Here is a 14,519-nt window from a genome sequence, read left to right as displayed (position 1 = left end):
CACCTCCGATCTTGCAACATTTCGACCCATTCGCTCTGACCAAAATCCACACAACAGCTCCAGCGGGGTCGGCCTCGCTGCTGGGCAAGCACCTTCACCGGATATAGTGGGGGCGCTTGAAATCTACTTTTTTATAAAACAGACACTGTTGGAGTAAGTGAGCTCACAAATGCAGGAAACAGCGCAAAAGACTCGAGATGCTCAATCTTCATCTTCTTGCCAGCGCGGCGCACTCTGCTTCTCCAAGTAGCGATAATATTCTTCACTACACATGTAATATATGCTGTGTCATGACGTCAATCAAGTCGCGTCATGCATGTTATGTCATGGCGTCAGTCATCTCAAGCGACACATATATGCCATATATGCATGACCCTTCAGGCATCTTGTTTATCTTTCATTTCGTTTCATCTTTCATTTATTCGTCCATCGCGTGTTAATTATTGTATGTTCTGTTAGTGTAGTGTTTGCCGCGTTTATTGTCACGTGTATTTTTCATTTTTGTCGCGTATTTTTTTGTTATTTCGCGAGTGTTAGTAGCTCCCACGTGGTGGGCTTAGTGTCATGCGAGTGGCGTCAGGGCGTGCGTTGTGTGACCCGCACGCCTTGCGCGAGCTAGGCCCCACTGCTGGTAATCTGTATGTTCTTTCTTCGAGTATGTCTCGCACATGATTTTATTTTATTAAATTGAACGTGTGTGTGGTACGTCACCTCCCGTCTCATGCCTCTGGTTCACGGTCGATCAGGCGTGGACCTTATCACCGGTCAGCAGTCGAACCCTCAATAAACGCACGCGGGGTGGGTTTGTTGTCGTCCCATCCCCTCCGGTTCGGAGAGTGCGAATTACCCCACCATCAATCTTTGACAGTGATGCCGTTCGGTCTATGTAACGCTCCTGCCACTTTTGAACGCATAATGGACTCCCTTCTTCACGGTTTCAAATGGTCCACATGCCTGTGCTACTTGGACGACGTCATAGTATTCTCCCCAACGTTCGCTACGCACCTCGAGCGCCTCTCGGCATTCCTGGACGTTTTTCGTCGCGCCGGTCTGCAACAGAACGCATCGAAGTACCAATTTGGCCGTCGCCAGATTACCGCCCTTGGCATCTCGTTGACGCGAACGGAGTGCAACCGGACCCAGGCAAGATCCATGCTGTTGCGCACTTCCCTGTTCCGAAGTGTGTCAAGGATGTGCGCAGCTTCATCGGCCTTTGTTCCTACTTCCGCCATTTGGCGAAAAATTTCGCGGTCATAGCACGACCACTAACCGAGCTTTTGAAAAAAGACGCCCCTTTCCAGTGGGGCAATAACGAGGCCTCTGCATTCTCGCATCTAATCGACGTTCTCACAACGCCTCCTGTTCTGGCCCATTTCGATCCTTCTGCGCCTCCCGAAGTCCGTACTGAGGCCAGCGGTCACGGAAATGGCGCAGTACTGGCACAACACCAGCGCGGCAACGACCGTGTTATCGCTTACGCCAGCAGGCTCCTCTCACCCGCGGAGCGCAACTATTCCATCATTGAGCGTGAGTGTCTGGCCCTAGTTTGGACGGTTCCGAAGTTCCGCCCATACTTATATGGCCGACTCTTTTCCGTTGTCACAGACCATCACGCGCTTTGCTGGTTATGCTCACTGAAAGATCCTACAGGAAGACTTGGTCGCTGGGCATTACGCCTCCAAGAATATTCATATATAGTCCCCTACAAATCTGGCCGACTACACAAGGACGCTGACTGCCGGTCTCGTTACCCGGTAGACGAGCCTGACGACGCCGACAGTAGTACCGCCAACGGCATTTTCTCTGTGTCTGCCTTCGCTAACATCGCCGATGAGCAGTACCGAGACCTACCGCTGCGAGCACTCATCGAGCGTCTGCGCTCTACACCTACCGACGCGTCCGTTCGCCGCTATGTTCTCCAGGGCGGCATTCTGTACCGAAGGAACTTCCTCCCTGACGGATCTGATCTTCTTCTTGTCGTGCCACAACATCTACCACTGACTGTGCTTTTTGAGATGCATGACGCACCTACTGCAGGACATTTTGGCGTAACCCGCACGTACGACCGTGTCCGCCGCCGCTTCTATTGGCCTGCTCTCGCTCGCTCCATCCGACGCTATGTTGCTGCCTGTGATACCTGCCAGCGTCGGAAAACACCTCAGGTGCTACCTGCCGGCCATCTCCAGCCGATCACTGTCCCTGTGGAACCGTTCTTTCGTGTTGGATTAGACCTCCTCGGTCCCTTTCCCACGTCATCTTCTGGGGACAAATGGGTAGCCGTCGCAACTGATTACGCCACCCGATACGCTATCACGCGGGCTCTTCCTACCAGTTGCGCCACTGACGCCGCGGACTTTCTCTTGCGTGACATTATCTTACTTCATGGCGCCCCGCGACAGCTGCTCACTGACTGTGGTCGTGAATTCCTCTCGAAAGTTATCGCCGACATTGTACGATCCTGCTCCACTCAACACAAGCTGACTACCTCATACCATCCTCAAACCAATGGCCTGACAGAGTGGTTAAACCTTACTCTTACCGATATGATGTCAGAGTACGTTTCCAAGGACCACCACGACTGGGACATTGCCCTTCCTTACATCACATTCGCTTTTAATTCTTCCCGGCACGACACCGCCGAATTTTCTCCCTTTTATCTACTCTATGGTCGCGAACCGACTTTGCCCCTTCACACGGCACTTCCTCCTGCTTGGATCTCAACAAGCGAGTATGCGCGCGACGCATCGCCCTCGCCGACCATGCACGCCAGCTTGCCCGTGCTCGACTGACGGACTCGCAAACCACTCAGCACCGTCAGTACAACGCCCGCCACCATGACTTACAGTTTTCGCCTGGTGCGCTCGTGCTCTTGTGGTCGGCCTCTCGTCACGTCGGACTTTCACAAAAGCTCCTTTCGCGATACACAGGGCCCTACCGCGTGCTGCGCCAGGTGACGCCTGTGACGTACGAAATTGCCCCTGTGAGCTCAACGCTGTCATCTACTGTGGCATCTAGTGATGTCGTGCACGTCAGTAGGCTCAAGGCCTACTACAATGCTTCCGGGTCCGGCCTTTAGGCACTCCGGGACGCCGCGTTTGCCGCGGGGGGTAGTGCTACGGAATAGTATTACTGATGACGAAGAGGCGAGCAGTAAGAAGACGACGACGACGATTGGAGGCTAGCGCGGGCTGTTGCCTCTTGGCCAAGTGCGGCGTATTACGTTGTAAATATACTTCTATATAGCTTTTCATCTGCGTCTTCTTACGTAACAATATTATCGCTACTTGGAGAAGCAGAGTGCGCCGCGCAGGCAAGAAGATGAAGATTGAGCATCTCGAGTCTTTTGCGCTGTTTCCTGCATTTGTGAGCTCACTTACTCCAACAGTGTCTGTTTTATAAAAAAGTAGATTTCAAGCGCCCCCACTATATCCGGTGAAGGTTCTTGCCCAGCAGCGAGGCCGACCCCGCTGGAGCTCCTGTGTGGATTTTGGTCAGAGTGAATGTGTCGAAATGTTGCAAGATCGGAGGTGACGTAAGTAGATGGCGCAGTGTGGTGAATGCATCGTCGCATACTGGCGACCATGTCGAAAGGTCGCGGCTGCTGCGGAGAAGCTTAGTCAAAAGTGCTATGATGGAGGCCAAGTTACGAAAAAAACGACCAAAGTACGAAGGAAGGCTAAGGAAGCTGCGAAGTTCTTCTATTGTGGTCGGTTTAGAGAACTCGGAAAGGGCACGTAGTTTTGTTGGATCCGGAAAGATGCCGTCTCATGGAACGACATGGCTAAGGAAAAGCACTGTCCGAGCGCCAAAGCCACATTTGATTAAATTTAGATGTAGGCTAGTGAAACTGAAGCACGTGAGGACAGCTTGTGGGCTTTCGAGGTGTGTCTTGAAATCTCGTGAGAAGATCACAATTTCTTGCAGGAAACATAGTCACGTCGCCTCTTGCGGCCGCGGAGGATGTTGTCCATTATGCGCTCCAACGTGGCAGGCGCCTTACAGAGCCCGAATGGCCCCACAGTGAATTCATATAAGCCATCGGGAGTAACAAAGGCTGTTTTAGAGCGGTGGGCTTCAGCCATCGGGACTTGCCAGTAGCCAGGACGCAGGGCTAAAGACGAAAATACGACTTCCTGTAAGGCGGTCCAAGGCGTCATCTATGCGAGGCAGTGAATAGACGTCCTTGCGCGTGTTGTTGTTCAGTCGGCGGTAATCAATGCACAATATTATTCAGCCATGATATTTCTTTACAAGAACAACCGACGAGGCCCATAGGCAATTTGAGGGCTGTATGGCGCAGTGCCGAAGCATGTTGTCAACTTGTTCTGCGATGATGCGTTGCTCAGAGGCTGACACGATATGCGTGCTGATATTAAGGATCTTGTATACCAGCGTCGCCGCGGTGAATTATGCGGGAGACACATGGTGCGATTTTCCGTGCGATTGGTCGTACGACCATTCGCGTCGGCTGCCGCACTCAACGGTTTCCCAACAGAATCCGCCGCATGCGGCGTCGGATCGCACGCCGCGCATGCGACCAACTTGCTGAATATTGTCGTGCGACTGCCGTATCGGTCGGCGACAGCAGCCAATGACAGCGCCGGTAGCGCGAACATCACGGCCACGTCATAGACCCGACGGGGCGGAGCCGGCGAGCGAGCGCCTCGCCGCTCCGATCATGTGTGTTTTTTTTTTCTCCCTGGTCGAAACGAAGGCCTCTTTCGCCACTCACGGCGGTACATAAATAAGCTGCAATTTGTTTCTGACATGAAATAACTTAAAGAATAAAGTGGCCTCGAAAGAGTGCATGTTATAAAACGTTGTGCGATATAGTAAATCGTTGGCGTGATTTATAATCGGACGCGGTCAGCGCAGACGCGCCAGCAATCGTCTATACGAAGCGGCTCGCCTGACTGGCGTGTTTACTCATCGCTACTAACGGCACCGAAGAAAATAACCGTATTTTCACTTAAGAGAAACATAAATCTTCAGACATTGATTGTGCTGATGAATTTAGGCGCTTTATTACGAGCTGCGGACGCATCGGTATGGGCCCTCGGCCTCGGATAGACGGCCGGCGAGCTAGGCCTACACCGTCTCCCAGCGATCGCAATCTCGCCTGGCATGCTCGTTCGCTTCCGTCGGCGCCAATGAAATAAAATGTGCTGCAATTTAAGCGTGAGATAACTCTGTACATGTTGTGGCGCTTCGTTATACGAACTGCAAGCGATCGTGTCACAAGCGCCACCGGTGTCGGATTCGATGGCCGAGCGAGCTATGCCTGCCGGCTCCTATAGCCATCGGCGGCTGTCAACGAAGTCGTTTTTGCTAACGCGGCCTTGCGGAAACACGTCTACAGTGCTTCCATAGGCGTGTTTATATTGCCATCGTTTGTTTCAAACAAGAGAGCGGTGCAAATACGTTTGCTTTCACTTTCTGTCCGAAGTTGTGCAGCATTCCGAACTTCCACGCAGGGGCGCCGGTTCTGGGCGGAGCTATCCGCCGCTCGCTCATTCGTACCATGTGTCCCGAATCGCCGCATGCGGCAAGTCGCACACGACGCGCCGTACGACAGATCGCACGGAAAATCGCACCATGTGTCTCCCGCATTATGGTTGTAATATGACGCAAGAAAGTTGTAAGAAATGGAAGCTGGCGCGAAAGCGTTGGAGTAAAGAGATGAGCTGTGCACGTTGCTGCTGCGTAAGATGGGCGTCGAAGCATCGAGAAAGGGCGCCTGTAAAGGATGGTTGATAGGGTAGAACAGAAGCATCAATGGAGCCAATCTGAAGAGAAGACGGTGGGTCACGAATGGCGTATGGAGAGAAGGGTTTGAGTTGGTCAACACTGCTAAGCCACTCGACCCGCAGTAAAGTGGAAGGGCAGGGAAATGAATTGGAAGCTTAGATGGCAGTGGAAGTATCGTGAATTCTCAGTTCAGCGAAGGGAAACAAAACGCACTTGCGACGGACAGCGGTTTCAGAAGGAGTATAAAGTACGATAGAGCCAGTAGGGACGTCACAAGGAAGAGATACTAGAGCGGATGAGAACGGGGGTATCGTAGTGTCAGCGGCAACAAATAGTTTTGCAGGCAGAGGCGGCGAGTCGACGAAAGCAAGGTCATGCAACGGCGAACACTCGACCTTTGCGCGGGCACAGTCGATGATGGCATGATGAGCGGAAAGGAAGTCCCAACCGTGTTACACCGTGGGAGCATTGCGACACACACAGCACGCGCAAAGCAAGGAGCCGCCGACGCATTTGTACCCTACCCCCAACGCAGATTGCTCTCAAGATACTGCCGCGCGAGCACGGCCAGCCGCCACATCCGCAGTCGAAGCCCGAGTAGAACGCCGTCACCTCTCCCTCCCTTACCCCCGGTGCCTGGCAACGTAGGGCGCGTCGCGCGCTAGGGAAGCCGGCGCGCATCCTCTTCGCATTCGCCCCTTTCGCGCGCGCGACGTCGAGCCGCGATCGCAGGGCTCCCTCGCACTTTCACCCACACGTACAGCGTAGGCGTGCGGTGTTATCAATCATACGGTACAGCACCCTGACGCCGACGGCAGAAATGCTCCTGTAAAGTTCATATGCTTGCTATCGCATTAAAAAAGATGTCATGGCACAAAATGAACATGAATGACTTGCATGCATTACATGAAAATGATGAAATGATATCAATAACATGACATTAGCAATGACATGCATACATGAGAAGAATACATGCGTGGTGTCACATGAGTGACCAGCACATAGCCAGTGGCCCAAGCTAGTGTGTGGTATGACGTCAGTAATATTTTAAAATAAGGACACAGCATTTATGCATCAGGTTTAAGAATACACTGTGTGACAAGATGTACCAACCAGCCTAAATGAACACACTGCTAGATATGCTTCTGATACCACATTATTTTGGTTCCTGTGCGTGCTAGCAGTGACACAACCGCATGGATCCGAAGCCAAATAGCAAACCGAAGGTCCCTCCGAATAGGTCGCGAAGCTTCGGGCAAAAAGCGGTTCTGTACAAATTGTCACCGACATCTGGAATGGTGGTTATGGTACCAGCGATTGAAGCGCGACTATGGGCCCTATAACGTAAAAGTATTCCAATATGTTTTAATTCCACTCTCCTGACGTCAAATTTGCGTAACCGCCAACGCAAGCATCGGCCGGTGACCAGCACGGTTGTCTGAAGAGGCCAATCAAACAACGTGCTTATTTATAGGACGTGACTTTCGTTTGCGTTAAACACGAATAACATTGCCTACACTGAGCGGCTTGTCTTATCTAAGTGGCTGACAAGAGGCAAGGAGCAGGCTCAATCGGAGAGGGATTCGACAGGGGCCAAGCCAGTGAATTGAAAATCGATAACTGGATGAAGAGGGTGGTGCCGGCGTCTGCGATTGGTCCGCTTTCCCCTACATAGCTTGAGGTGGCTGCACGAAAATCGCGGCGGCATGCAATGGAAGGTTAACAATACTGCTAAAACGTATCCTCAACAAAGAAGAGTTGACAGAGCGAGGGTGTAAACCTGCCGAAAGTGATCGAAAACGTTACATGGCGGCGCAAAAAGTTTTATTGTACGCAAATAAACCTATGTTCTCCGGCAGGCGCGAGCAGCCAGTGCCTGAGCGATCGACGGTAGCCATCTTTTATTCCTTTCGGAATGGGGCAGCCTGCGGCTATTCAGAAATAAGTTCAGTTTTGTTCGGCATATTAATGCATCTTTAACGCGTACACGTCACTTTGACGCGGTGAGGTTTCGCGGTTTTGTGACGTCGCGTGACAGGCAGGTGAAATGGCTGCAGCACTATTGTAACCCTAAACCTTTTGACCAATAGCTGAGGTCTTATGGCGAAAAGGCGTCGAATGAGAAATAACAATTTTTCTTTGGTTCTCTCCAATCATGCATAGTCAGTGTGTACACGTCGTATCAGATGGGGAGTTAACGTGGTTTTCGTGACGTCGTGTGACAGACATGTGAAGTGGGTGTGGTCCACGAAAGTTTGTGACCAATCGCAGTGGGCTGATTGCAGAATTGGAATAGAAAAGTTTGGAATAGCTTTACGTTATAGCGCCCTATGTTTGGCAGAGAAAAAAAAAAACATTGGGAAAGAAAAAAATTTTTTTTTATTCAAGAGAGACAGATTCATTCAACTAAAATAAAATTCCTTGTCAATTCTATATATTCGTGACGACTTAAGAAAATAAATGTTTATTTAATATAAATATTGTTAATACGTTTCTTTTCAGCACCCGTCGTTACAGGGGGCGTTGACGCCGCTATCAGTAGAAATGCAATGCACCTCTTGACATGTGCAGAACGCGTGCTCGTAAAGTTAACCTGTTGAAATACGCCCCAGTCACATGTTCTGCTTTTTTGCTTGTGGAAGTTTGTATGAATTTGGTGACTTGGGTATATTCATCGCTTCTTAAGCTGTTCAGTCAAAAGTAGTTAGTTACGACTGCCAAATAATGCTGTAGTTGTTTTCGTGCGACTGGACTGGCCGATGGGCTTGGCATCCGATGATAGGATCAGCATGCACTCTACACCTGAAGTTTTCGCCGGCGTCCAAAGAAAGTATGTTATGTGCAGGGGTGCGATTTCGACAACCATACAGCTGGCCTTTTCCTGCATCGCTTTCCGCGCTGAAAGCTCGAAACGCCCATCAAGTCGTATGGCGAGGCATTTGACTATATAGCTCTAAAGGCAGGCCAATAAAACAAATTTCGCGCCTTCGAACATCAAATGACGTCACTTCGTTTTTTAACGGATATGGCGTCACATTATTTTTTCCTCCACCGCAAGTGTTCCCTCCACATACAGATGGCGCTAAGCCCTATGAAAGGCCGCCGATGAGCCACTATATTTTGAATGTATGGGCACCAATGGAAAGTTCGCTACCAGGTATATTTTCCTTGGCCAACCTTTGGGCAACTCTGCTCCCATTGGGAGCATGTACAGCAACACTAGGCATCGCGGCTAGATGAAAACACCGCCTGTTTTCTCACTATAGTGTAAGTTGTCGTGTATTTCCTGTTGACTACGCATGCGTGGCAGGCACGCAGATTCTTACAGGGTCTCCCGTTATACGGCCGGCAAAAATCCGACACTTCGGTTGGCGAGAGCTGAGCCAGCGATGGTCCCTAAGGGTCTAGCAGTGCGTCTGTGGATGACCTCAATTTCAGTTTCAATTTCGATTCTCTTTATGTGTAAGAAATTTACTGGCTGGACACATTTGCTTAAAGCTGCAAGAAAGCCGCTGGACGTGGTCCAGTACACTATACATAAATGGCGACATGTCACAGGGGAATCGATAACATTGCTTGAAAAACATCGTAAAGAAAAATAGCTGTTGACAAAGATAGCATTAATATACATTGGTTAAGAAGACGTGCTTTTACTTGTACATCAAAAAAGAACAATGCATTTTTTCCAGAAACATTGTTTCAAAAAACTAACAAAGCGCAATTCTACAATTATACGTATCAGTGTAATTTTACTAATAAAAATAAATGGTACAGCACTAATTAAAGAAATGACTGGCACAGAATGAAAACCATCTGTAATATCGAGAGGAAGTAACATGAATATAATTCTTATACAAATGGGATTAGAAGCGAGAGGAACGAATTTTGTAGAACAGAGTCCATTGCGAATGAAGACCGCCTTCCGATAGATTATTGAATGAATGAATAAAGTAGTAAATCAGAAATCTTTCACCTAATATATTTACCGTGAGTTTGTGTAAGTGCTATGCTTGATTGTCGCGCTACAGAAATGCAGTAGTCTGAATAATTTGTTTCATTGCGGAACAGCACGTGGAAAATGAAGGCAAGGAGCAGAACGCATTCATATCTAGCGTTTTAATTATTATTTGAATATGTGGAGGTCGGACATAAATAACCAACGTTGCAATCTGACGGACAGCTTTGTTCTGCAAAAGTAGTATTGTATTTATATTACGCTTAGTTGCAGTTGCCATATGTAGTTGCTTAGTTGCCGCCAAAGCTTCCAGATGCTTGCTTCACAACGAGCCGACATTGCGGGACCGCGCGCTGTTGGACATCAGTGACATTGTAGTGGACACCAGTATGCCTATTGTGGTTGTGTTCATCAAACACGTGGTTCTCGTACAATGGCGCATTCTACAGGTGCGTTTTCGGTACTGCAATGGGAGCATTCATTTCTGTCACGATCGAAAACGTGACGTTGGAAGCATTTGAAGCCACAGCCTTGGAGTCATTTCAGCACTGACCTAAAGTTTTCTTGAGATAGTTATGCATTGATTCTGTGTCATAGAAAATTAGGATGTGCGACGTTTCCTTGACTGCCTAAATAGCATCGAGCCTTCCACGAAGTTTACTGTGGGAGAAGAGAAAGACGGTTGCCTCCCTTTCTTGGATGCAATGGTACCGAAAGCCATCCCATCCGGGCAGGTACCTCGGCTTCGAGTCAGTTCATCCAACAGCCAACAAATACTCAGTGGTTCGCTAGTTAGTTCAGCTGGCCCTTCGCATCTGTTTCCATGCAAGCAGCCTGTAATAGGAGGCTCAGATCATTGCAGAGGACCTAACCAGTAATGGGTAGGACAAGCACTTTATTCGGAAGAAAACCAAGTTTCTGATGTGTGATCAGTTGACAAGCGAGCCGTTGTTGCTTCAGCATCGACACAGTAGCGTGCTGCTGTCCCCTATACTCGAAGTGTGAGCGAAGTTGTAGTTCGGTTTTTAGGAAACGTTGTTCCAGCAAGCAAGCTTAAAGGGGACTTGATGAATCAGAAATATCCTCTTCGTGCGGCACGTTTTTCTGACACGGAATACAAGATTCCGTTCTGGCACTGCGAATCGGTGTGTATTGGTGAAAGCGGAAATTTCTGCAGACGTCTGCAGCGTCACAATAATGATGTCTCCAAAAGCAACATATTGACAAATGCCCTCGGATAGCATGCCTAGAATACGGGTCACGCGATAACCAGGGACAACGCGCGTATCGTTGACATAGACAACTTGACAATGAGGCTTAATCTCGAATCACTGATAATTAAAACGACAAGTAACACAATGAATAGATCATCTGGCACTCTGAACCGCGTGTACTCCTGAACTTTGCGTCATGCGCTCAACGCTACTTAGGAACCTTCTAATTACGCGACATTCCATTCTGAACACGGGATCCGTGCGGATCCCGAAAGGTCATTTGATGGTATTTTTACCTTGGTCCGTGATTGATTTTTAACAAGTGAATGAATGCGGTCTTCGCAGGCGGCGGGTGCTGCAGATCCATCTGTCCGGTGGAATCGACCACATCGGTGGCATCCGGTGGCCACTGGCATTGTGCCTGTTCGCTGTGTTCGTACTCGTCTACTTTTCCCTCTGGAAGGGCGTCCGCAGCACCGGAAAGGTACTTTCACTGCTGTGTGCAGGCCGCCGCCAGGTGGCAAGCAACCAATTTTGCCGGTGGGCCGCTCCAGTCTGTGTTTCTTATATTAAGTCTTTAGTTACCACGCCTATTCAAATCGATCACCGCTGAACGATGCTTTAGAGTGCTGATTTCGACTTATTGGAGCCGTTTCTTATCCATATGAGGCCATAGTGTGGTTGGTAAAGGTACTGCACTTTCAGTATCAGTTTATATTTTCGCACTGCAGTGATGTCCTGATTTTTGACGGACCATTTTGCTAACGAACGTGCCTATGCTGTGTCGAAAAGAGGCGTGGTTGTCACCTGCCACGCTCGAGAAAAAAAAAAGCATGCTGCTCATGATTACGCGGCACTACCAGCAAAATTTCGTAAGGCCAACACTATGGCCACTAAGCAACCCTGGTGGGGGGAATTTAACGACACCGGCTACAACTTGTAGAGGGAGAGAGAGGGAGAGAGAAGGGCAAAGGAAAGACAGGGAGGTTAACGAGAGATGATCTCCGGTTGGCTACCCCGTAATGGGGGAGAGGCAAGGGGAGGTGATGTAAATTACGACATGTGCCATAAGGTAGCTCGTTTGATGGTCTTTAAAATTGTTAATTAGTGATACATCGTGTTTCTCGTGCAAATAATGCCTGTAATCGAGTAATTCAGCTCATGAAATAGAATTGTGCTACATTCCACAAATGATTAAAAAAATAGCACGCCGTATATTACGTACGAGAACGTGTACGTTGGGTCGGCACTATTAAAACGCATTTCATCGAAAGAAGCCGCTGTACAGAACAGCCGCCCTGCAAATGGTCTTACTACTAGGTTGCCTAGAAGGCGCACGATCGAACTCCGGCCAACGCAGCCACATTTCAATGAGGGCGAAATGCAAGAACGCCCGTGTGGGGTGCATTGGGTGCTCGTTAGAGAGCCCTAGACGCTCCCGAAATCCCCCACTAATGCATACCTTTAATCATAGCGTGATACTGGCACGTCAAACTTCACATTTTTCGTAACTACAAGTTAGCCTAAAGTTTCGTTATCATGAGCCCGCGAGAGTGAGCAGATTTAGATTCATGACTTGCTGTACAAAAGCCAATGCGAATCAACGTCGGCCTACCACAATTAGTGGGTGAAATGGGTGGCGTTCAAGAAAATCATGCGGAAAGTGGCGTGCCCCCATCGTCCTCCCAAGAGTGCAGCCATGAGCAGCAGGCCACGACGATCGCAACATTTTAGTAATGCCGACCAGCAATCAGACGATTCGAAGCATGACTGTAACTCGACCGAATGCGCTCTAGACCGTCAAAATAAAATGGTTGTGTCACATGCAACCAGCATGAGCTGAAACCAAACACGTTGCCGTAACAACAAGCGTGCGAATTAGCGCCAGCACGAAGGGAAATTACATTAGAGGCGGGAACATTCTTTAACGGCGCTACCGCACCACCCACCACCGCGCCACCTCTCTTCTTGTCCTTTGTGTTTTGTGACTGGTTTTTTTCCTTCAACTATGTACCAAGTGGCCCGGATTTCAACCCTTCTGCAAAGATATTGATGAATAATAAACGTGCCAAGAAATTATTTCAGCTACGCGAGTTTACATGATCGCGTACGTGATACTAAATGAGTGAATAGCGAGCGGGCTAGTGGAAGCGCAAGAAACGCAGTTCTATGTCGCCAAACGAGCGACACTGGTTGAAATGGTAGAGTGTCGGGATGCGTAAAGCGCCCGCTATGAAAAGCCTGTCGTGAATAATTAACTCGCCCTAATTTCCCTATATATACAGAGGTACTAACTTAACAAGAACCACAGAAAGCAGAGTTGCTCTGCGAGTGTTATAAATTTGAACAAACAAAGGCGCCCGCCTACACAGGCGCCAACCCGAGCTGACTTTACCGGGAAACCGGGCGCCGCTTCCCGCCAGAAACATGTGAAAGGGCGAAAGATCGGAAGGGTAGGTAGGGAGAGAAATCATAAAGGCAGAGTAAGGGCGAGCTTGAGCAACGCCCTCTCTCACGGCTTTCCGTCACGTGATAGTTCGAGGCGTCGAGGTAGCGCCTTGTTCGTCAGGCGTGGGAGAACGCACGAAATTCCGATCTTATCCTCCATTCCTTCCGCCAGTCGCCGCGCTGCCGCTTAGCCATATATGGTTTAGCACCCCCCCCCCCCAAAACAGGTGCCGCTTCGCTCTCAGTTTTTCCTTTTTTTATACTTCTTTTTGGATAAATCAGCGAAACGATCGATAGCCTCGAAGAATGTGCGTCTTGTGTGTCTGTAGAGGTGACCGTGCTTGCATTTTCTCCGAGGGATTGGCCATGACAAGCACCTGGAACGAGCAAGCGCCATATCCTATCCTTACGGAACAGCTTCGCGTCGAAGCAAAGCATACGTATTGGTGTTCGATTTCAGAGGATTGCCTGTGCTGCAGCGGATACCTATGCGTTTGCTGTGTAGTGTGAGGTTTCTTGTACAGTGTGTTGTATGGTATGCTTGTGCACAAATGGGTGTACCTATATACATGGACAGTTGCAGGTGACTCGTGGCTTTTCTATGCGTTCTCTTTTTTTTTCCTGTCGTGGCGAAACGATGAACGAGATGGAAAATGTATTCACATTTGTGTTAGGAGACAAAGCAGTTAATTGTGCTATCATGTTTTCTTACGCCAAAACTCGCTTATTCGTGGCCTCAGGATGTCACTTTTTGTACTTTGATAGCCGAGCCTCTATAAAGGAAGAGACTAAATCGAACATGCACGGTATTAGTGCTACTGGCGCGAAGCTTATTTTCATTCGTCTAATGATAAACACATCTGTCTAACATTCATAGCGCCTATTCGCTCTGGTGATCGTGACTTGCGCCGCAATTTCCTTCTTTATGAACAGTGTAATTGAATGAAATCTGACAAATACCTGCCTTACTTTTTATAAATGGCGCAAAAATATTGGTAATTTTCACATGCGAAATTGTAGGTCCTTTAAACTGTCGGAGCTTCAAGTTTAATAAGATGCTGGCACTGAATCGCAAGCCCCAGAAAATTTAGTTTCTGCTTGTTTAATTAGTAATTTACCTATCTTCTTCAAGGTAAAAAAAATTACCTTGGTGC

General features: G+C 48.9%; 1 protein-coding gene across 3 annotated transcripts in view; it reads left to right on the top strand.

Annotated features, from left to right (window-relative positions):
* Window positions 1-14,519, top strand: part of SerT (Serotonin transporter) — a 515,765-nt gene that overhangs the window by 146,412 nt on the left and 354,834 nt on the right. For all 3 annotated transcript variants that reach the window (XM_070533507.1, XM_070533506.1, XM_070533508.1), the window contains exon 4: window positions 11,263-11,401. In XM_070533507.1, the coding sequence (XP_070389608.1) occupies window positions 11,263-11,401 (139 nt within the window). The remainder of the gene's footprint in view (window positions 1-11,262; window positions 11,402-14,519) is intronic.

The sequence above is a fragment of the Dermacentor albipictus genome, chromosome 2 (assembly GCF_038994185.2).
Source record: "Dermacentor albipictus isolate Rhodes 1998 colony chromosome 2, USDA_Dalb.pri_finalv2, whole genome shotgun sequence".
Lineage (NCBI taxonomy): Eukaryota > Metazoa > Arthropoda > Arachnida > Ixodida > Ixodidae > Dermacentor > Dermacentor albipictus.
Note: the sequence above shows the minus strand (reverse complement) of the source record. Positions and strands in the feature narration are given on the sequence as shown.